At 35.5% G+C, this 22259-nt stretch overlaps 1 protein-coding gene across 5 annotated transcripts in view; it reads right to left on the reverse strand.

Moving 5' to 3' along the window:
* nol4lb (nucleolar protein 4-like b) overlaps positions 1 to 22259 on the reverse strand; it is a 136003-nt gene that overhangs the window by 98108 nt on the left and 15636 nt on the right. For 3 of the 5 annotated variants that reach the window (XM_051095851.1, XM_051095852.1, XM_051095855.1), the window contains exons 2-4: positions 21467 to 21583; positions 8257 to 8412; positions 2448 to 2559 (exon numbers count right to left, since the gene is read on the reverse strand). In XM_051095851.1, the coding sequence (XP_050951808.1) occupies positions 2448 to 2559; positions 8257 to 8412; positions 21467 to 21583 (385 nt within the window). The remainder of the gene's footprint in view (positions 1 to 2447; positions 2560 to 8256; positions 8413 to 21466; positions 21584 to 22259) is intronic. The other 2 variants (XM_051095853.1, XM_051095854.1) reach the window with 1 other exon arrangement.

The raw sequence follows: 22259 nt of genomic DNA on the forward strand, positions 1-22259 counted from the left end.
GTCCTTACTACCTTTCTGAGCCTTAAACGTGTCAGTTGCGTTGGTGTCTATGCAGGGTCAGAAAGCTCTCGGATTTCATTAAAAATATCTAATAATTTGAGTTATGAATTTAAAAACACAAAGATAAAGCTCTTCTGGATTTGGAACAACATGAGGGTGAGTAATCAATGACACAGTTTTCATTTCTGGATGAACTCTATAAGTAGGACTTCATATATCTTTACATAATCCAATAATTACTTCTTTGAAGCATGGCAAAACGTGGTAACTTTAATACAATTTCAAATGAAACTTGTATGCCATTAATTTTAAACATATTTGTAATTATTTTGTAAATATTTGTTTATGAAGTTACAATTTAGTACCATAATTATCTTTACATTTAATATTAATTATAATTAAGCACTTTAATCTGTTTTAGTACGTTAGTCAACATTATCAAAATAAGCATATTTCATTAAAGCATGACAAAAGATTATTAAAAACACAATTATTTAAATGTACTTTGATAAAAAAAAACAAACAAACAAAAAAAAAAAAAAACAGAAAAAGTATTCTTGTAGCTTAAGATTACGGTTGAACCACTGATGTCACATGAACTATTTTAAGGATGTCCTTACTACCTTTCTTGGCCTATAACATGCCAGTTGCATTGTTGTCTATGCAGGGTCAGAAAGCTCTTGGATTCCATCAAAAAAATATCTTAATTTGTGTTCTGGAGATAAAGGAAGGTCTTACGGGTTGTTAATGACATTGGGTTGAGTAATTACTGACAGAATTTTCATTTTTTGGGTGAACTATCCCTTTAAGCAGTGGTTTTCAAACCCTGGGTCTTAAAAAATGGGTCGCCAGGATGATTTGAGGAAATTGTATATATGTATGTAACAAAGTTCAAGATTCAGGGATGATAGAAGCAGGAACCGGCAACCTTTAATAACTAAATAAACATAAACAACTAAACGAAAGTAAACGGCAACAGCAAAATCCAGCGTGTATTTGTGTTTGCGCTCTGTTTTTGAAGTGTTGAACATCATAGCCAATCACAGCCATATTTGTTGATTCCTGGAACACAATGGCCAATCAGAGGCGTTTCGTGTGTCAGAATCCACTCGCCAAGTTCAGTCCTGCATTCTGGAAGCTGGAAGATGGGTTGCCTCAAAGAAACGCTGCCTGTAAATACACCTCAGAGGTTTTTAATTTCAATAATATTACATTATCTACAGTACATTTTAATCATTTTTCTAAGTAAATTTAATACAAATAAGTGCACTTCTTGTTCATAAGGAGCTGCTAGACATCTAGCATCCACACTCAAACAAAAAAAAAACCCTCAATAATACATATCAAATTATACTTGCATTGAAACATTCTCATTTAAATTATCCTTATTTTAATTAAAGAACATAGCAAGAGGATGTTGAGGAGGTAAAAGAAAAACAATAATTAGCTTATATTTAGTCATTACGCTGTGCATTTGTCAGCTAAAGAAAGTGTTAGGGAAAAAGGTGTGTTGACATGAATTTACCACATCCTCAACATGTGCTACTAATATCACTTCTTCTGCATCTATATATAAATTGCACATAAAGCCACACGGCAGCAACAGCAGATATGTGGATAAAAGAGCCGATATCAACCACAGCCTGAGTGTCAATTAAAGACAGAGCGAGTGTACAGTAATTAATTACTCTGAATAATTCAGCACTGAACTTTCATACGGCCGGCTGGAGGGGAGGGAGGTCTGCGCACCCCCATGGGCAAGAAGCCAATTAGCTGCTCTCTTTATGAGCAACACCCAACCTAAGCCCCAACGTTGACACAACGCTTTGACAGTTCAGGCCTGGGAGGTGTTGCCTATCTGTTTATCCCAGCAAGCGGGACGCCTTATGGGCAGTGCTTCTAGACTAACCCGGATTGCAGTTTTATCACCAAAACAGAGTTTTATCCATTTTTGTTTTTTGTCCTAGTGAAAATTTCCCAATCAAATTCCTCCCCCAGTGGATTCCACCCACAATCCCTCTCTCTCTCTCAGTAGAAATAATCTGGTTTCAGAGGCATTTTCTTTGTTAAAAGGCCTGTAATTGGGCTAATTGCAGTGTGTAGGGAGGCTAGCAGGACACTCATGTGACTACAGCCTAATCAGAGGGTGTTGGGACGAGTGTGTGTGTGTGTGTGTGGGAGGAGGTGTGGCCAGAGGGGGTTTCATTAGCTTCAGGCTGGCGCAACGGGGGGAGCTCGTTACAGGGTGGGCAGGGGACAAAAGAGATGAGAGGGGGGTTTCTTAACAAAGACAATGAGTTATCCAATGAAGCATTATGGGTTTGAATATGCATAAATGTACGGGAATTAATGCTTTCTAGCCTGAGTCAGAGACGTTCTGCCTTTGGAGCTAATACTAAAGTCTTAAAAGTAATCCAGGTTGGTACGTGTATGTGGTTTTGTGATACCTTTGAACTCTGCTCCGCTGGGGCTGATGTGCATCCTCTTCTGACATTCTCCACAGCTCATCAAGAAACGGGTCACCGCCTCTCTGGGCAGGAATGCATACGTCTCCGCTATCTGAAACACAAAAACACACCATATTAAACTTCACTTAGGGATCTTTTAGAATCACTGATCCTACAAACTCTGAGTGTATGAGAATTCACACTCAGTAGTGGCAAAGCTTTTGTGCTTAATATATGGCTTAATGTTTTTTATATAAGATATGATAGCAACATTTAACAAAAAAGTGAAAGAGGAAAGAGGATAATGTGGGGAAAAAAATGCAAAAAGAAATAAATCCATTAAACTATTTATTTCTTCTCTGAATAAGGGTTTACAAGGGTTGTGCACAAGTAATCATCTTGTGCAGATGCTATTACTTGATATGTACGCCAAAATTGACAATTACCCCATGATTTACTCACCCTCAAGCCATCCTAGGTGTATATGATTTTCTACTTTCAGATGAATACAATTAGTGTTACATTAAAAAAATGTTCTGGCTCTTCCAAGATTTATAACGGCAGTGAATGGGTGTTCATCCATCATAAAAAGTACTCCACATGACTCCAGGGGTTAATAAAGGCCTTCTGAATCAGAAGAAAATGTGTAAGAAAAATATCCTTATTTAAAACTTTATAAACCATAATCTCTAGCTTCGCTAACTGTCGTACGCACATTCACAAGAGAGTGGCGTTTCAGCGGATGATGTAGGATGTAGGTGTAGTGTAAGCTCCGGTGAGAATATGCTAGTCTCAAGAAAACCAAGTGTTGTTTACAGCAAAAGAAAACTAGACATTTTTCTTTAAAAATCCTCATTTTGTACTTATCGTCGTCACTTCGTCACTTCTTACCGGAGCTTATGTTACATTTACATCCTAAATCATCTGCTGTGGAGTATATTTATGATGGATGGATGCACTTTATTGGACTTTAAAATCTCAACAGCCAGGACATTTTTTTAATATAATTCTGATTGTATTCGTCTGAAAGAAGAAAGTCATATACACCTAGGATCAGTGTTGGGGAAAGTTACTTTTAAGAGTAATGCATTACAATATTGAGTTACTCCCTAAAAAATAACTAATTACGTTACTTAGTTACTTTTTATGGAAAGTAATGCGTTACTTTACCTTTGTGTTACTTTTTAAATCTGGACAGGGCTTACTTATTTGTTTTTAATATAAAAAGTTCTATTTTGGCAAATGTAACAGCCTTTTCACACCAAAAGCATTAGGCTTTGAAAAAAGTAAATTCACGTCTGTACAGTAGACTGCAGAAGAAAAAAAAATGTCAACCCTTCAGCAAAAAAAAAAAAAAAAAGAAAACAAATGTTAGATTTTCCTGAGTAATTTTTGCTTATTAGTATGGTTGGATTGGATCATTGAAGGCAGCAAAGACATCGGTTAATAAAATGGGAAATAAATGCATAAAGAATATTTGTATTATTTGACATATTTAATTCTAGTAGGTTTGCGTCATATTCTGAGTTGAATTTCACTGTTTTTTATTCATTTTGAGGAATACTGAATCTGTTTTTTGTGAGTGAGATGAATTAATGCATGTTCACATTTATTCTAGAGCTAACATCTTACCCCCCATTTCTCTCAACATGGAGACAGGAGAAGTTTTAATCAATAAATGGGGGGAAAGTAACTGGCGTTACTTATTTCCTTGTCAATTAAAAAGTAATGCGTTACTTTACTAGTTACTTGGAAAAAGTAATAATATTACCTAACCCGCGCTACTTGTAATGCGTTACCCCCAAGGGTGAGTAAATCACAGGGTATTTTTCATTTTCTGGGTGAACTATCCCTTTAAAAATATTGATTTTAAATTTATGCTTAAATGTTGATTGGCCAGTGCTCAAGTAATCACTATCAGTAATTGTTTTCCATTTTTGTATACCCTTCATTCATTCATTCATTTCAATAGCAGAAAAATAGAACAAAAATTTGCAGATAATTTACTCACCCCCTTGTCGTCCAAGATATTCATGTCTTTCTTTCTTCAATCGTTTTTCTTTCTTCAGTTGAAAAACTCCCATCTCATTTTCTTCTCCAATTTCAAAATCGTCCTACATTGCTGTTTTATCTTTTTTGTAAAGGTGATTTGATTTTCTTTGCATGTTCACTCTTTAAACACTGGGTCGGTACTTTTGCAGCGATGTAGGATGATTTTGAAGTTGGAGAAGAAATGAGATGGGAGTTTTTCGACCTACCCTAACTGTATTGAACCGGAATATACAGAGTTCACACAGAGCTAGACAAGACAAGCAATTGAGCTTAAAAAGTATATAAATTTGTGAATTTCTTTAGAAAATGACCAATTGTTTCACTAGATAAGACCCTTCTTCCTCGGCTGGGATCGTTTAGAGCCCTTTGAAGCTGCATTTAAACTGCATTTTGGAAGTTGAAACTCGGGGCACCATAGCAGTCCACTATATGGAGAGAAACCCTGAAATGTTTTCCTCAAAAAACAATTTCTTATTGACTGAAGAAGACATGAACACCTTGGATGACAAGGGGGTGAGTACATTATCTGTAAAATTTTGTTCTGGAAGTGAACTTCTCCTTTAATGTTGGTGAATTAAACAAACGTCAAAGTGTCATACTTGTTATTTTAACTTTAAAATTCAAAATATGGGGGAAATGTTGATAAATTCATATAAACCAGTCATTAATTATAAAGACACCTTTTATCTATCAGAGGTGCACAGTAACAATGATTTATTCCCACTCTTAGAAGAGAGCTGTAGTAAGACAGTAACAGCAAACAGAAGAGATCATTAGTTTACAGACCATGTGAATGCGTAGATGTTTTATTAGAATACTGTCATCAAGTCCAGGATTGATAATCCCTCAGAGACTGTCATAATGATGTCTTTACATTCACAGAGCTGAACCTCCCTCTCAAAACACACACACACACACCTCCCTGTCACTTTCTACTGTATGTCTATATGAAGGATAACATAATTTACTGTGTGAGCGTACTCATAATTGTCCTTGTCAAAACATTTGTCTGTCACACACATATACAATGAGATTCAAATCATGCTGGAGAACAGTGCATTTGAAAGTAGCATTTTTTTCATTATAACCTCTCAAAACTCTTTACCTTATACATTTTTTTATCATTTACCCTCTTTTTTCGCATCAGCTTAGTTTCTCCCTCCTCCACCTTTCTGTCATGAAACTGGACAAAGAAATAGAGATAGTGCACCCCCACACTGAAAGTCCCTCGTGTCTCTCTAATCTCCCATGAGGCTCTAACAAACAAGCATGGGCGGCCATGGAACCACAGCTGGAGGGTATAGCATGTACGCGTGTGCATTACGAAGGCAGAAGCTGAACTAAACACACAAACCCCACCGCAGCAGTGATACAAGAGCCAGAAAACCTGAGCTTTCGCCTTTCCAGCACCCTGATTCCTCCAGGAGATCCTAAGAGGAGTAGGCACACAAATCCTGATGCCCAGGGAAAAGCTTTGCTCTGCCCTCCCCTCATAGACCAACAGCTGTCAAGTGCGAGAGGAACAAGGAACAGTGTGGAGGACACAATATGTGTGTGTGTGTATAAAACTTAAAATCACAAAAATTATTCATGTAACAAAACCAAAAACAAGATTATTTATGCATTTACAGGATACTAACTGTAAATGCATGTGAGAGCAAACATGCACTTTTATATCTGTCCAAAAGAGGGCAGCAGCACTGGACCTGTGGACCTCAGTATAATCACCAGACCAGGTGAGAGCAGCCCATGTCACTCTCACTTCCCATGTTTCCATGACAGCACATGTGTGATACAGAGTTCTAAAGATGTTCACTGCGGACCTAAATATATCTTCTAAATATGAACTGATCCTCATCTCTGCCTACAACAATGCAGAGAAAGAAAAAAATGTAGAAAGAAAGACAAAGAAAGTGTAAACATGTAGGAAAATGCAGAAATACACAATTAAGAAAAAGAAATTCAAAGAAATAGAGAAATAGAAATTACATGCAAAACCATTAGAACATAAGAAAAAAATTAGGAATATATAGAAATATAGATATATAGACAAATATAGAAAGAAATGAAGAAATTAAATAAAGAGAAAAGAAAGGAAAAGAAAAGAAAGAAAGAAAGAAAGAAGGAAAGAAAGCATAAATACATCAAAAATTGCATAAAGAAAGGAAGAAAAGCACAAAGAAAGAAATGCATAAAGAAATAAAGAAATGTATAAAGAAAGAATTAAATGCATAAAAATAAAGAGAAAGAAATGCACAATGAACAGCATAAAGAAAGAAAGAAATGCATAAAGAAAGAAAAAGAAATGCGAAGAAAGAAAGAAAGAAGAAAAACAAAAAGAAATGCAGAAAGAAAGACAGAAAGAAAGAAAATGAAAAACGAAAGAAATGCATAAAGAATGAAGAAACACATCAAGAAAAGCATAAAGAAAGAAAAAAGAAACATCAAGAAAGAAAGAAGAGAAAGAAAGAATGACAAAGAAAAAAGAAAGAAAAAAAGAAAGAATGCTAAATACATCAAGAAATGCATAAAAAGAGAAAGAATGCATAAAGAAAGGAAGTGCATAAAGAATTAAATGCTTAAAAAAGAAAAAGGAAAGAATGCATAAATACTTCAAGAAATGCATATAGAAAGAAAGAAATGCATAAAGAAATAATTAGATGCATTAAAATAGAGAAAGAAATGCAGAAAGAAAGAAATGCAAAAAGAAAGAATGAAAGAAATGCAGAAAGAAAGAAAGAAAAAAGAAAGATATCCATCAAGAAATTAATAACAAAAAACAGAAAGAAAGAAATGCAGAAAGAAAGAAAGAATGCATTAATACATCAAAAAATGGATATAAAAAGAAAGAAATGCATAAAGAACAGAAGTGCATAAAGAAAGAATTAAATGCATAAAAATGAAGAGAAAGAAATGCATAAAGAAAGAAATATACGCAAAAAGAAAGAACGAAATAAAGAAAATACAGAAATAGATCAAGAAATTAATAAAAAAAGAAAAGAGAAAGAAAAAGGAAGAAAGAAAAAAAAAGAAAGAAAGATAGAAAGAAAAAAGAAAGAAGTGCACAAAGAAAGAAATGCCAACAGAAATGCAGAAAGAAATGCAGAAAGAAAAGAAAGAAAGAAAAAGAAAGAAAGAAAGAAATGCAGAAAGAAAGAAAGAAAGAAAATGCAGAAATGCATCAAGAAATTAATAAAAAAGATAAAAGAAAGAAAGAAAGAAAGAAAGAAAGAAAGAAAAAGAAAATGCAGAAATGCATCAAGAAATTAATAAAAAAGATAAAAGAAAGAAAGAAAGAAAGAAAAGAAAGAAAGAAAGAAAGAAAGAAAGAAAGAGAATACACATAAATGCAAAAAAAATAAAAAAATAAAAGAATATAGAAAGAAAAAAAAGCTACACAAAAGCAAACAGAATGAGATTGCAGAAATATAGAAAGGGGAAAATTGTTGAAATAAACAGAGTCCTACATAGCCTCTAGCTTCTATTTATTGGCTAATGTTGTGTATTCTGACAGATTCACCCAAAATTCACAGAGGCCAGTGATTGCTACAAATCACACCAGCACAACACACAGCAGGAGCTGCTCGCTTCTGTTCATAAGAGTCACAGAGGAAATAAATCAAGCTGACAGAGAAAGGGACACTTTAGGTGACAGGCAGATAAAGGCGGTCAAAAAGGGCCACACAGGGTATTAAATCTGAACTGTATGAGTCCATAAACATGAGACTATCAAAAAGAAGTTCCTCGTTTTACTCACCGCTTTATACGTTTTCTTCTGTCCGGCATGTTTGGGTGCTTTGGCCGGGTCAGAGCTGATCTCCACGTGCATGGCATAGATGATGTCATAAAAGTCCTCCACCACAGCTACCCTCTTCAGTGAGGAGCTCTCCAGCCCCGAGCCCCCATCCACACACTGAAATCACACAGAGAAACAAACTTTTTCAAATCCTTACTACCTTTCTGGGCCTTGAATGTGTCAGTTGCATTGCTGTCTATGCAGGGTCAAAAGCTCTCGGATTTCATCAAAAATATCTTAATTTGTGCTTTAAAGATGAATGAAGGTCTTATGGGTTTGGAACGAAATGAGGATGAGTAATGAATGACAGAATTTTCATTTTTGGGTGAACTATCACTTTTAAACAATGTCACACAAGCAAAATGATGTTATACTTCATTTATACCAATTGTATTATATTAACAAACTGAAAAAAAAACATTCTCATTTCTAAACAGTCAAGTTAAAGTCAAATAGTGATTATCAGAGCACATAATTCTGTTACCAAAACAAATTTTGGTAATATGATTAAAGATGCCTATTTTATCTTTTGAAATTTCCTTGGTTAAATGATTTTTACTTTAAAGCAACAGGTTTAATTTATTTACCTATTTTGACGTTAAAACGGTTTCATTCTGTTCCGTGTGGCTGGTTGAAATAACAGGGCCCAGACTACCAGACTCTCGTTTAGCAGTAAATGATAGAGAAAGACCTTAATGGCTAATTTATTTATGAATACAATTTGGATGGGACATTTGCAAGGTGGAATTTAATAATCACTGAAGCACAAAAGATCACCTATGAGACCAGCACTACTGTCAGCTGCTACGGGCTAGTGGCAAAAATAAAATTTGCATCTTTTTTGGAATATTTTTTTATTTTTACGTGAGTCAAAATGAAATGAAAGTCATGTTAGTGATGTTAGTGTGAATGATTAATCCATGCATATGTTTAATTTTTTTTAACTAAATTTTTGGAATGATCTTGAAAAAAACAGACTTTTCTCTGGTAACATATGCCAGAATTCTCTGAACTAATCCACTTAAACTTCGTCCCTTGCGACTGCAAGCTCATATTCAGAACCAATCAACATCCCATGTACAGAACCAAGTCCTGCCCTATATTTTTTTGATAATCTGGCTCCTCTTAATCGTGACATTAAGAACAACATTTTTGCTTACAGTGACAGCCTGGCAAAGGAATACTGTCCTCTTGAACAGAAAGAGAAACATTGAAAAAAAAAAAATATATATATATATATATATATATATATATATATATAAACACAATAGATTAAATAATGGTAAACAAAAATAACTTGTAACAACAAAATGGGTTACCAAAAGGCTAGCTAAAAACAAAGAAACTACAAGGCTCTGATTCGCTGAGGGACTTTTAAGAGCACTGAAAGCGGAATTCTGGGGAGAATCTCACCTCTCTCATGTGAGGAACAGCGCTGGAGAGACTAAATGCTTTTTCTCAAGAGTACAGAGTTTGATAATGGAGATGGTGGACATAATACACTCAAAATAACCACAAAACAAACATCTGGGAAGATTTTTCCTGTATTGCTTTTTGTCATTGATTTGAAACATTACTTGAACTAATGGCATTAATGAACTATGGCAGGACTATGGTTCAATGATGTCATCTGATACTGATACTACTATGATACTGCTTGATTATCATCAAAAATATTTTCTATTACCATATTTTCTGCTCACCAAGACTGCATTTATTTGATCCAAAATACACCAAAAACAGTTACATTTTGAAATATTTTTACTATTTAAATTAACTGCTTTCTATTTGAATATATTTTAAAATGTAATTTATTCCAGTGAACAAAGCTGAATTTCCAGCATCATTACTCCAGTCTTCAGTGTCAGATGATCCTTTAGAAATCATTCTAATATGCTGATTTGCTGTTCAAGAAACATTATTATTGTTAACATACCACTGTTATCTTTAAATGTTTTTATTTCATTTATATCCTAAGGAGATCAAGTTAAAACAGACGGAGCATATATTTATAAATATATGTATTCTTCAAGTGAAACGGCTTATTTCTTTAAATTGGAAAAGTATATGTGCACCAAGTATAGGTCGTTAGCTGAAAGAGATGGTAACAAACATGTCAATAGAAAAAATAACTTATATATTAAAAAATAAATACATAATTTTTGATGGAGTTTGGGGACCTTTCAAATTGTTTTTAAAATGTGGTGGAGTTATAAATGTTTTGATAGAAGACTAAGAAAAGAGGTGATATTGTATATTAATGTAAAATACTGAGAAGCCTTTTGTTTTGTTTGTTTGTTTGTATGTATGTTTGTTTGTTTGTTTATGTTTTATCTGGCACATGGAAATTTGTATGTACATGTGTATAGTTAAAATGCAATAAAAAGGAATTTAAAGAAAAGAAACATTATTATTATTATTATAATAAAGATCAGCATTTATCTGAAATAAAAAGCTTTTGTAACATTACAGACTATAACATTCAAAAGCTTGGGTAATTTATAGAAATTAATACTTTTATTTAGCAAGGATGCTTTAAATTGATTAAAAGATGATAAAGACATTTATAATGTTCCAAAAGATTTCTATTTCAGATAAATGCTGTTCTTCTGAACTTTCTATTCAAAGAAACCTAAACAAAATCAATAATAATAATAATAATAATAATAATAATAATAAATGTTGTTTTTTTTTTCTTTTTTTTTGCAGAAAATCTGAATGTTAGAATGATTTCTGAAGGATCATGTGTTTGGAGTAATGATGCTTGAAATTCAGCTTTAAAATCACAGGAATAAATTATATTTTAAAATGTATTCAATTATTCGTGTTTTTTTTTTAAAGAGTAAAAATATTTCAGAATTTTACTGTTTTTGCTGTACTTTGCACTGTAAAAAAACAAACAAGCAAAAAAAAAAAAACACAATTTGTTGTCAACTTAAAATAATTTGTTATCCAGCTGCCTTAAAATTTTAAGTTCACTCAACTCAGATAAGTTTAGTCAACTTAAAATGTTAAGTTGTACTAAGTGACAACTTAGACATTCGAGTTGACAAAACTAAAAAATTGGTTTCTTAAACTTAAAAGCTGTGTTTGTTGTCTGACTGCCTTAAAATTTTAAGTTGAATAAACTCAAATGAGTTTACTGAACTTAAAATAATTTGTTACCCCGCTGTCTTAAAATTTTAAGTTCACTCAAATAGTTTTTTACAGTGTGGATCAAATAAATGCAGGCTTGGTGAGCAGCAGAGACTTTCTAACCCGGCATAGAGACAACAACACAACTTCCACATCAAGGAGGAAAGTAATTATATGAATCACTGATGTCACATGAACTATTTCAACAATGTCCTTGTGTTTTGAAGATGAACAAAGGCCTTACTTACTCTACAACATGAGGGTGAGCAATTAATATCAGAATTTTCATTTTTAGGTGAAGTAGCCCTTTAAAGTGAATAAGAAACATATTTCACACATTCTGTTTGTTCCGTACAGCATCAGGTTCAGAGCAGTAAATGGTAGTTTGGGGATCCAGCTCCCATCGGAGGGCCAGCCTCGTTACCACGGTAACTGCTGCCGGCCTCTTGGGTAGGTTTGTGGGGCAGCAGGGTCATGTGACACGCACAGAACCTCCAAGTCAAAGTTAGACTAGCTAACTCAAATCACCATCACCATCTTCTATTCCTTTCATCGCCCGCGTCACATGCAGTGATGCTCTTCGCCTCCACCACATCCCCCACTCAGACCCCTCCACCACCCGGTACAGGGCCACGGGGTTACCATGGCAGCAAGGGTGTATCGGCAAAGCGATGTTTCACCGACTCCCATCACGTTAATGTTAATGATAACTTACAAATCATCTTACGGTATAAGAATAGTTCTACGCTAAACACGAAACTAGGAGTGCGTTCTGACAAGCGGCAAGCCGCTGCAGTAATGTGACATGCGCTCACACATGTTTACTACTGGATTCCACTCCACTACATTAACTTCAGGAGATAGGACACGTGTGCCAGGCTCTGCCAATGTGTGTGTGTGTGTGTTAGAGATTCATGCTGCTGTAGCATGATGCCGCCCGGCCTTCAACCCCCCAACCCCCTTTTCCCAGCGTTGCGGGGCACATCAGCGGCCTGGGACGATAGTGCGTGTGACAGCAGCAGCCCAACCACACGCGCCAATGTGGGACACGGGAGGGAGGGGGTCAGCGCAGCACCTTCAGGCGCAGCAGACAGGACACTCGCGCACATTCTCGCGCATGCCTGTACTAACACACAGGGCGCACCTCAAGGCATTGAGGACAGGACAGAGAAAGATCCCCCTTCCCCCAATGCCTGCACGGGGTCAAAGTCAGCGAACCCTGAGAGGGTAAAAGCAGGCTGTCCTGCACACACGCTCAGAGCCCGATATTAGCATTTTCTTTGTGCCACTGCAACATGGCATCACATGCATGGATATAAATCAAGTACAATTGTATTAAATCAAGAATGAGGGTATAAGGGCTGCGTTTAAAACCTAGGTAGGCGTATATCATGGCTCACGTGAATTTAGGTTTGTGTATTGTCCTTTCTACTGAGATGCCTTCATCGGGTGGACATTTAAAGGCAGCATAAATGCATCCTTCACCGTGTGTGAAATTCCCACAATCATGTGCTGTTTTTGGCTGGAAGAACAAAAATGGTATTTGTATAGGGTGACTGAAAATAGTAAATTAGTTGTGCATTTTTTTTCTCAAACAGTTAATAAACACTGTTGTTATCAAAGATTTGCTTCTGACAGGGTTCAAAAACAAGAAAATGTATATTGATCATCTACTTTAAAAATTGTAAAAATAATTCACACACATTTTGTTGTTGACATCAAATAGAAGTGCATACAGTCAAACAGTATGGGTGTAGATTAATTTGTGTTTTGGATAATGCAAGCCAAATTAGTCAAATGTTAACATAGATGTGTCACATTTTCTTATTTCACAAAAACTAAATGAAAACTATAGCGTAGCTATACCTATGATGCAGTCATATTTATTACCGTTGCTCTGCAAAATCTCATGGGCAAAACTCAGTCAAAAGGAATCTGTGCAATTAGGAGTTTCAGGAAAAGGCAAAAAGTTCCGCACACAGACTTTGCTCATGTTCAGGTTGGTGACCAACAGAAAGCTGCTTGGTTTTAAAGTGCTTTACATATTTCTAAATTATTGACAACTGACAATTATGGAAGCCTGTTTCTGCCACTGAATCAAAAATAAAATTGCAATTTTTTTATCTTGTAGTTCTGACTTTTTTTTTTTCTCAGAATGGTGTTATGGTATATAATGGTATATATATATAAATGTATGTATATATATATAAATATTATACAAATACACACAATTCTGCGAGATTATAAACTCAATTCTGACTTTATATTACGAAATTGTTTCCCCTCAGCATTGGACATTATGACTTGCAATTGCAAGTTTATATCTCACAATTCTGAGAAAAAAGTCAGAATTGTGAGATATAAGCTTGCAACTGCGAAAAAAAAGTCAGGATTGGGAGGATCGAAGATTGAGGACTTATATTTTGCAATTCTAACTTAATAACTCGCAATTGCGAGTTTATATCATGCAATTCTGAAAAAAAGTCAGAATCGCGAGTTTATATCTCCCAAGTCTGACTTTTTCCGCACAATTTAAAGTTTATACCTCACAATTCCAAAAAATAAAATCCAGAATCGCGAGTTCAAATCGCGCAATTTTGACGAATGCAAGTTTTCCATGCAATTCTAAGAAAAGTCAGAATCGTGAGTTCATATCTCGCAATTCTCGCAATTGCGAGTTTATCTCTTGCAATTATGACTTTTTATTTGCAAATGCAAGTTTAAAATCACAGTTCTGAAAAAAAAAAACCTCAAAACTTCAAGTTTATATCTCACATTTCTGACCTTTTTCCTCACAATTGAGTGTTTATATTTCACACTTCTGACTTTTTTTTTTCCACAATTGCAAGATTACGAGTTTCCATCTCACAATTGACTTTTTTCCTCACGACTGAGAGTTTCTCAGTTTCTCTGACAGTTTCTCTGATTTTTTTCACAATTGCAAGTTTATATCATGCAATTCTGAGAATAGAAGTCAAAATCGTGAGTTTCCATTTTGCAATTGTGACTTTATAACTCGCAACTGCTAGTTTATATCTCACAATTCTGAAACCTTCTTTTTTTTTTTTCTGATATTCTGTTTCACTTGGATGTGCATCACAACATGATCTGTAGCTACTATCATTTCATTTCGACAATGAGGTAAAAACTGAGCAAAATTGAAGCATGAATTGTGGAATTGCGCAATTGCTTAAATCTCACAATTCTGAAAAAAAAAAAAAAGAATTGTGAATTTATATTCCGCAATTCTGATTTAAGAACTTTACTAGTTTAGATATCACAATTCTAAGAAAAAAGTCAGAATTGTGAGATAAAAAGTTGCAATTATCTTTTTTCTTTATTCAATGCCATAGAAAATGTACCTGTTTTGCTTCAATTTTGCTCAATTTTGACCTCATTGTCGAAATGAAATGATAGTAGCTACAGATCATGTTGTGATGCACATCCAAGTGAAACAGAATATCAAAAAAAAAAAAAAGAAGGTAGGGCGGAGACTTGATTGAATGCTTTGCTTGTTGATTGGATGGAGCAGGATCTGAATGCCAGTTTTTGTGGACTAAATGACAGGACAACTCTGCCATACACCACCAGTGAGAAGTCTATCGCTTCACTGGATATGATATTATAATTAATAATTAATAATTAATAATTACATGGTCCAAAAATAAATAAACAAATAAATAAATAAACAAATAAAATAAATGAGTCATTAATGATAAGGTCAATGTCATATATTTAAAAAAAATACATGAATGGGTGATAAAAAATATGGTGAATTTAGGGTAAATTTGCAGTTCAAAATATGTATATTTATAAAAATACTTGATCCACAACTCATCAGAAAAGCTCACCTTTATATTGTTAGGCAGGTTTTACATTTGCATGGTTTTTGTGCACTTTTTTTTTTAGCTAGAACATTACTCAGTTTCCATTAACAGACCGGGCAGGAGGGCACCATTTCCAACTCAGTGAAAAACTGCCCAAAATGAGCAGATGAACAAAATGAGCGAGGGGAATTATTCCTTCACTCCACCTCCACCTCTATAAGCGGATGCTTGTGCTGTTTTTAAAACCTCACACTTTTTCGACCTCCCCCATTCCCTTAATTTCTAACATACCCCCCTCTATGAACATCAGCTACTCTAACCCAGAACCTCACTGTCTTTCTCCCTCTCTCCTTCTCTCCTTTGCTCTTCCAGGCCCTTGTTCCTTCCAGCAGCACCGGGTAATTACAGCTTTCCCTCTTTCGCTTTTAATCTCTCCCTCAACACTCTCTCCTTTCTGCTACTCTGTTTCTCTCTTGCTTCCACTCCCAGGTCCCGGACCAAACAGCCCTGTTGCTAGGAGACAAGCTGGGTCGGAGCAGGAGCGGCAACAACGGCGGCGACGGCAGCTCCCCCACGTCTCCGCCTCTCTGGAAACAAGGGATGGAGGGATGGTAGAAGAGTTCAGTGGAGGGGAGAAGCCCTTCAGACATGTGTGCTCAGCCAAAAGGAAGAGACAGACATCGACCCCCCCACCGACATACAGACCAAACAAACAATAATGACAAAACTGCAGAAATTCGCAAAGAACTCACACACCTGCGTAACATTGCAGAGCTCGGCATGGCGAATTCAAGGCGGAAAACCTGCTGATGGTGACACAAACATTTACGGTACTGAAATACGGCAGACGGGGGGCCTGGCTGAACCTGTCTGTCCTAATTTCCAGCAACGGGTGTGTACCGTCTCCAGGACGGTGCTTTATGTATTGGCACACGTCCAGAGGGCACAACTGCTTCTCAAGTAAATCTATAGTTTTAAGGACGTTTCAATGTTTTTACTACAAAACAGAACAAGAAAAATGGAAATGAGTGGGAATGTGCGAAATGGGGGGCGTGAAGTGGGTTTTATCTGTCGCAGAGAGATGGACAGGATCGAGTGGGAGTGAAATGAGTTTGACTGGGTTAGAGCTAATTGTGACAGGCGGTCACAGTTTATGGGCTAATCTTGGCAAACGGCTGCGTAGATAAACAAACTGATGGCTAAATGATGGAGTCTGTGTGTGTTCGCAAGACTAACAACAGAGCAAGAGGGAAATATCACACATGTATTTGCTTGTTCCAAAACCTTATGAGCGTCCCACAGAGGCAGCATTTTTAAGGTGTTGCTGGCAAGCTCCTGACATGAAGATCATTCCATAAAGTAGCAAACTTGAAAAAATGAAAAATTGTGTCATTAATTATTCACCCTCATGTCGTTCCAAACCCGTAGGAACGTTCATCTTTGGAACACAAATGAAGATATTTTTGATGAAATCTGAGCACTTTCTGACCATTAGCAAGGTAGCAAGGACATTGTTAAAACAGCCCATGAGACATCAGTAGTCCAGCCTTGAGTTTATGAAGTTATGAGAATACGTTTTCCACGTAAAGAAAACAAAAATAACATCTTTACATTATATATTTCTATCTATGCAGGGTCAGAAAGCTCTCGGATTTCATCAAATACATCCTAATTTGTGTTCTGAAGATGAATGAAGGTCTTAGGGGTTTGGAACGACATGAGGGTGAGTAATTAATGACTGAATATTTATTTTTGGGTGAACCATCCCTTTAATTATACAGCCAAAATACTTTCTTCTAGGCAAATTTTAAAGGAGAAGTTCACTTCCAGAACAACAATTTACAGATAATGTACTCACCCACTTGTCATCCAAGATGTTCATGTCTTTCTTTCTTCAGTCGTAAAGAAATTATGTTTTTTGAGAAAAACATTTCAGGATTTTTCTCCATATAATGGACTGATATGGTGCCCAAGTTTGAACTTCCAAAAAGCAGTTTAAATGCGGCTTCAAACGATCCCAAATGCAGTTGTAAACGATCCCAGCCGAGGAAGAAGGGTCTTATCTAGTAAAACAATCAGCTATTTTCATTTAAAAAAAAATACAATTTAAATACTTTTTAATCTCAAACACTCACTTGTCTCGCTCTGCCTGAACTCTGTGTATTCTGGTTCGAGACAGTTAGGGTATGTCAAAAAAACTTCAATCGTATTTTCTCCCTCAACTTCAAAAATCATTTTAAAATCATCCTACATCGCTGCAGAAGTTCCGACCCAGTCTTTGCAAAGTGAACATGCAAAGAAGATCAAACACACTTAACAAAAAAGGCAAAACAGCGATACAGGACGATTTTGAAGTTGAGGGAGAACATGAGATGGGAGTTTGAACCGGAAAAAAACAGAGTTCAGGCAGAGTAAGACAAGACGAGCATTTGACATTAAAAAGTATATAAATTGTATTATTTTTATGAAAATAACTGATCGTTTTGCTAAATAAGACTTCTTCTTCGCCTGGGATTGTTTAAAGTTCAAACTCAGAAGTTCAAACTCAGGGCACCATAGAAGTCCACTATATGGAGAAAAATGCTGGAATGTTTCGCTTTAAAAAACAATTTCTTTACGACTGAAGAAAGAAAGACATGAGCATCTTGGATGACAAGGGGGTGAGTACATTATCTGTACATTTTTGTTCTGGAAGTGGACTTCTCATTTAAAGCAGCATTCTTGAATGCATTTCAGCAAACTCCAAATATTTGTTGATTATAAATGTACAATATTTTTTGTTAAAGTGTCAATAAAAATAAGTCTTAAAAATGTACTATATTTTACCCAATGCTGAAGCATCACGCCAGTAGCTTAGCAATATACTAACACCAAACTACCATTCATAAGTGTAAGGTCAGATTTTTCTTTCATAGAAATTAGTACTTTTATTCATCAAGGATGCATTAAATGAATCAATAGTGATAGGTTTTGTGGCTTCATATTGGTCAATGCTGAATAATTGCAAAGTGCAACAAACTTGAATCTGCTTTGGGAAATGTTTTGCCTCACGTGTTCCTCATGAGAAGTTAAAAACTGGTGGATTTCTATTGAGATAACAGCATTTTGCCTGCAGTATTTTACCATACAAAGACAAATGTGATGTCACCCTTAGAATGATTTCTGAAAGATCATGTGACACTGGAGACTGGAGTAATGATACTGAAAATACAGCTTTGTCATCACAGGAATAAATTACATTTTATTACATACTTAAACAGAAAACAGTTACTAGAAATTGTAATAATATTTCACAATTTTACTGTTTTTACTGTATTATTTGATACCGACTCCAAAGTTTTGAATAGTAGTGTATGAGTTTTGCTAGTATAATTAGTTTTATAGAAAAAATATATAATTGCATTTAACAAGTTAATGAATTTTTGTTTTTGAATTTCAGTTTATAGTTTGTTTGGGTTTTTTTTGGTCCATTTTTCCCCTAGCCTTGCATGAGGAGTGCTATTTGTGTCACATGTGAGGTTCAAATATCAAATCTGCTGCCTTAAGGTGTAATCGCATTAGCAAAAAAGTCCATTGTCTATTGTCAATAGTGTAGCTACATATAAATCAAACCTAACAAAGAAGTCACTTTCAAACAAAATAGCTTTCTGCATGGGGAACTTTTTCAGCCTCACACAAAACTCCCCATTTTGTAGATTCCTATTGGAATGCCTGAATTTCATCTATAAAATTTCGGCGAACAACTGCAATTGTATCTTTAGAAGATAACTATCTATGTAAGCCAGTCATCTGGACATCTCACTAACTTTTAGACCTACTCTCTCTTCATCTGCCCTCTCTCAGTCCCATACGACCTTTTCTACCTGATCTCATGACGAAAACGTACCTGTGGAAAATTTTTAAGCAAGACGCAAAATACATACCAATAAGTGCATATCACTGCAGTTTCCCACAGAAATGAACACTAGAGGTGGTACAACAGTGAGCATTTGTAATTGTATTCGTACACAGTTATGATTACTGCTCCATATGTTTCGTTTCCGGACGTAACAAGGTCGCTCGGTAGCTCAGCCGACACGGCCGAGCCCGTAGACAGCTATAAGGTCACAGAAGTTCAAAAATAATATTTGTTCTCTGAATTGCTAATTTGCTACACTGTAAAAAACTATTTGTTGATTCAACTTAAAATAATTTGTTATCTGCCTACCTTAAAATTTGAAAGTTCAGTCAACTCAAAAAAGTCAACTTGGTCAACTTGAGATGTTAAGTTGTACTAGGTGACAAAGATATTTGAGTTCATTCAACTTAAAATTTTAAGGCAGCTGGGTAACAAGCCCAGCTTTTAAGTTCAACAAACCAAATTATTTGTTTAGTCAACTCAAATATCTAAGTTTTCACTTAGCACAACTTATCATTTCAAGTTAATTAAACTTATTTGAGTTGACTGAACTTAAAATTTTAAGTCTGCATGGTAACAAATTATTTTTATTATTATTTATCAAGTTGATTCAACAAATAGTTTTTTTGTTTTTTACAGTGTACTAAACTCCTCAGTTTAGACAGTTTGCAAGAATGTTTATCGTCCGTGGTATGAAAATGAATGCTGCGAGACACAGCCTGAGTGAACGAGCTTTGAGAGAGGGAGTTGCAAATTGAGGGCACGGGCGCAGCCTCTGTGTTGCCAGATCCAACTATTATAAGCGTTTTTGTACTTGCATTTTCCACTTAATTTGACACTTTAGAAAGTTAATAAAGTAGGAAGTTGAAGTTTATGGTCAGCAATATCCTTATCTTTATCTTTATCTTTATTTTAAATAATTTCCGTTCATTTTTATTTATTTTTCGAGTTTTGTTGTTTTGATAGCAATATCTGGCAACACTGCATCGCCAGCACATAAACTGACAGTAATCAAAAAAGCCCACGGACAAATTATTGCTGACAGGATACCACATTCGTTAAGAGAAGTAAGTCATAAACGTTATCAATGCTGTCAAAAACAGTAGCATTTAACACCAGCATACAGATTTGTAGAACATGTAGGTTACAGAATGAAATGAAATACGCAAACACAAGTCATGAAGAAGACTTTAAAAAGTCGTAACATTTTGACAAATCATGCTATAAACAATCAGAGCACTAGACATCGTTATAAGTTATACAGTAATAGTAATTAATAAAAGCTATAACTATAATATGTATTGTTGCATGAAAAATAAACAACTGATAGAAATTATCCACCCATTACTATAGTAAAAGTATTAACAAATTTTGATGCAATAAATAGGGTATGATTTAAAAATGATCCCTCCAAAACAGAAAAACGTCTTTCACAAACATCTACATGTCTGTCTCTTTTAAAGTGTTTAGTGTATTTAATGTAGGCTGGTTGTTTTTGTATTCGTATCCCCGGAGCTCACTAATTTTCAAAACCTATACGGCCATGGACATGGAATTGGATTTAGGATGTGTAATCCTTGGGTACAAATCCTGTGAAAAACATGACTCACAACGAAAGAGCCGAAAGATCTGAAAATGAAAAACAAGCTAAAGCGGCATGCTTGCGATTTTACATCACATTCGCTTTTGTTCATACTGTCGTTAGGTTTAGGTATAGTGCAAATGTTACATTATTTTAAAACATCACGTAGCATTAGAGTTATAGCGCCACTCAATGGACTGCTCTGACTTCCCACAGGTACATCTTTATCATGAGATCAGGTTGGACTTTTCACCTATCTACCCTCAACTTTCTCCTCTTCTTTCCCTTGTTCCTCTCTCCATCTCTCCTCTCTCCATCTCTCCTCTCCTTATGTCTATGTCATCTTTTTTCCAGGTAAAGCATGGGATTAGTTTGCTCAATGGAGTACTGAGTATTCTATTGGTGAAGTGCATTGACGTCATATCTATTGGCCGTATTAACTGATGGGGCATGAGCTGTGTGTGAGTGTTGGAAGTAAGATTGGACACACACTTGGGGTTACACTGCTCCATTAGGATTTATAGGGGCCTCAAACACACACACCTGAGTGAATGCATATGCAGAGCGAATGATAATGCACTGCAAATGACAGTGTAGCGATAAGACGCACTGTAACTCAGAGCCCGGAGCCAATTAAAACATTGTTAATTTATCCTGCTCTAGAGCACCGAGACTCTTCACCATGGCAACCGCAGGAATGCAGGGAGACCGGAATACACAGCCACTCACCTCACAGGCTGTCCTGCAGTCACTACAGTGTGCAGATGCAATGAGATGCTGACGGTGGAAATGAAGATGAGTGACTGCTTGTATTCTGTTAGCTCTTGTGTTGTCAGGATGATGCAGCTGTGAATAAGAAACCAGGCCAGATAAGCAGCCAGTATTTGACTGGTGCACATTATTAGCATTGGCTAAATGTCTGTTGATTAAAAGGATAGTTCACCCAACAATGAAAATTCTGTCATTAACTACTCACCCTAATTTCATTCCAAACAAGTAAAACCTTTGTTCATCTTCAAAACACAAATTAAGATTTTTTGATGAAATCCAAAAGCTTTCTGACCCTGCATAGACAGCAATGCGACTGACACATTCAAGGTCCAGAAAGGTAGTAAGGACTTTGTTAAAATAGTCTGTGTGACATCAGTGGTTCAAAATGTAATGTTATAAAGCTATGAGAAAACAAAAATAATGACTTTATTCAATAATTTCTTCTCTTCTGTGCCTACTCAATAGCTTCAAAAAGCTCAAAAAGTAGCTACAAAAAGTATTCTCGTAGCTTCATAAAATTAAGGTATGTTTTGATATTTTTTAAATCTTTCTGGGCCTTGAACGTGATAGTTGTGTTGCTGTCTATGCAGGTTCAGAAATCTTTCAGATTTCATTAAAAATGAAGATCTTATGGGTTTGGAACCACATGAAGGTGAGTAATTACATTCTTAAAAAATGCTGGGTTATATTTTTAACCCAAATGCTGGATTCAACTCGTTAGGTCATTTAATTGGGTTATTTTTAATATTTT

Source organism: Labeo rohita, chromosome 23, assembly GCF_022985175.1.
Source record: "Labeo rohita strain BAU-BD-2019 chromosome 23, IGBB_LRoh.1.0, whole genome shotgun sequence".
Lineage (NCBI taxonomy): Eukaryota > Metazoa > Chordata > Actinopteri > Cypriniformes > Cyprinidae > Labeo > Labeo rohita.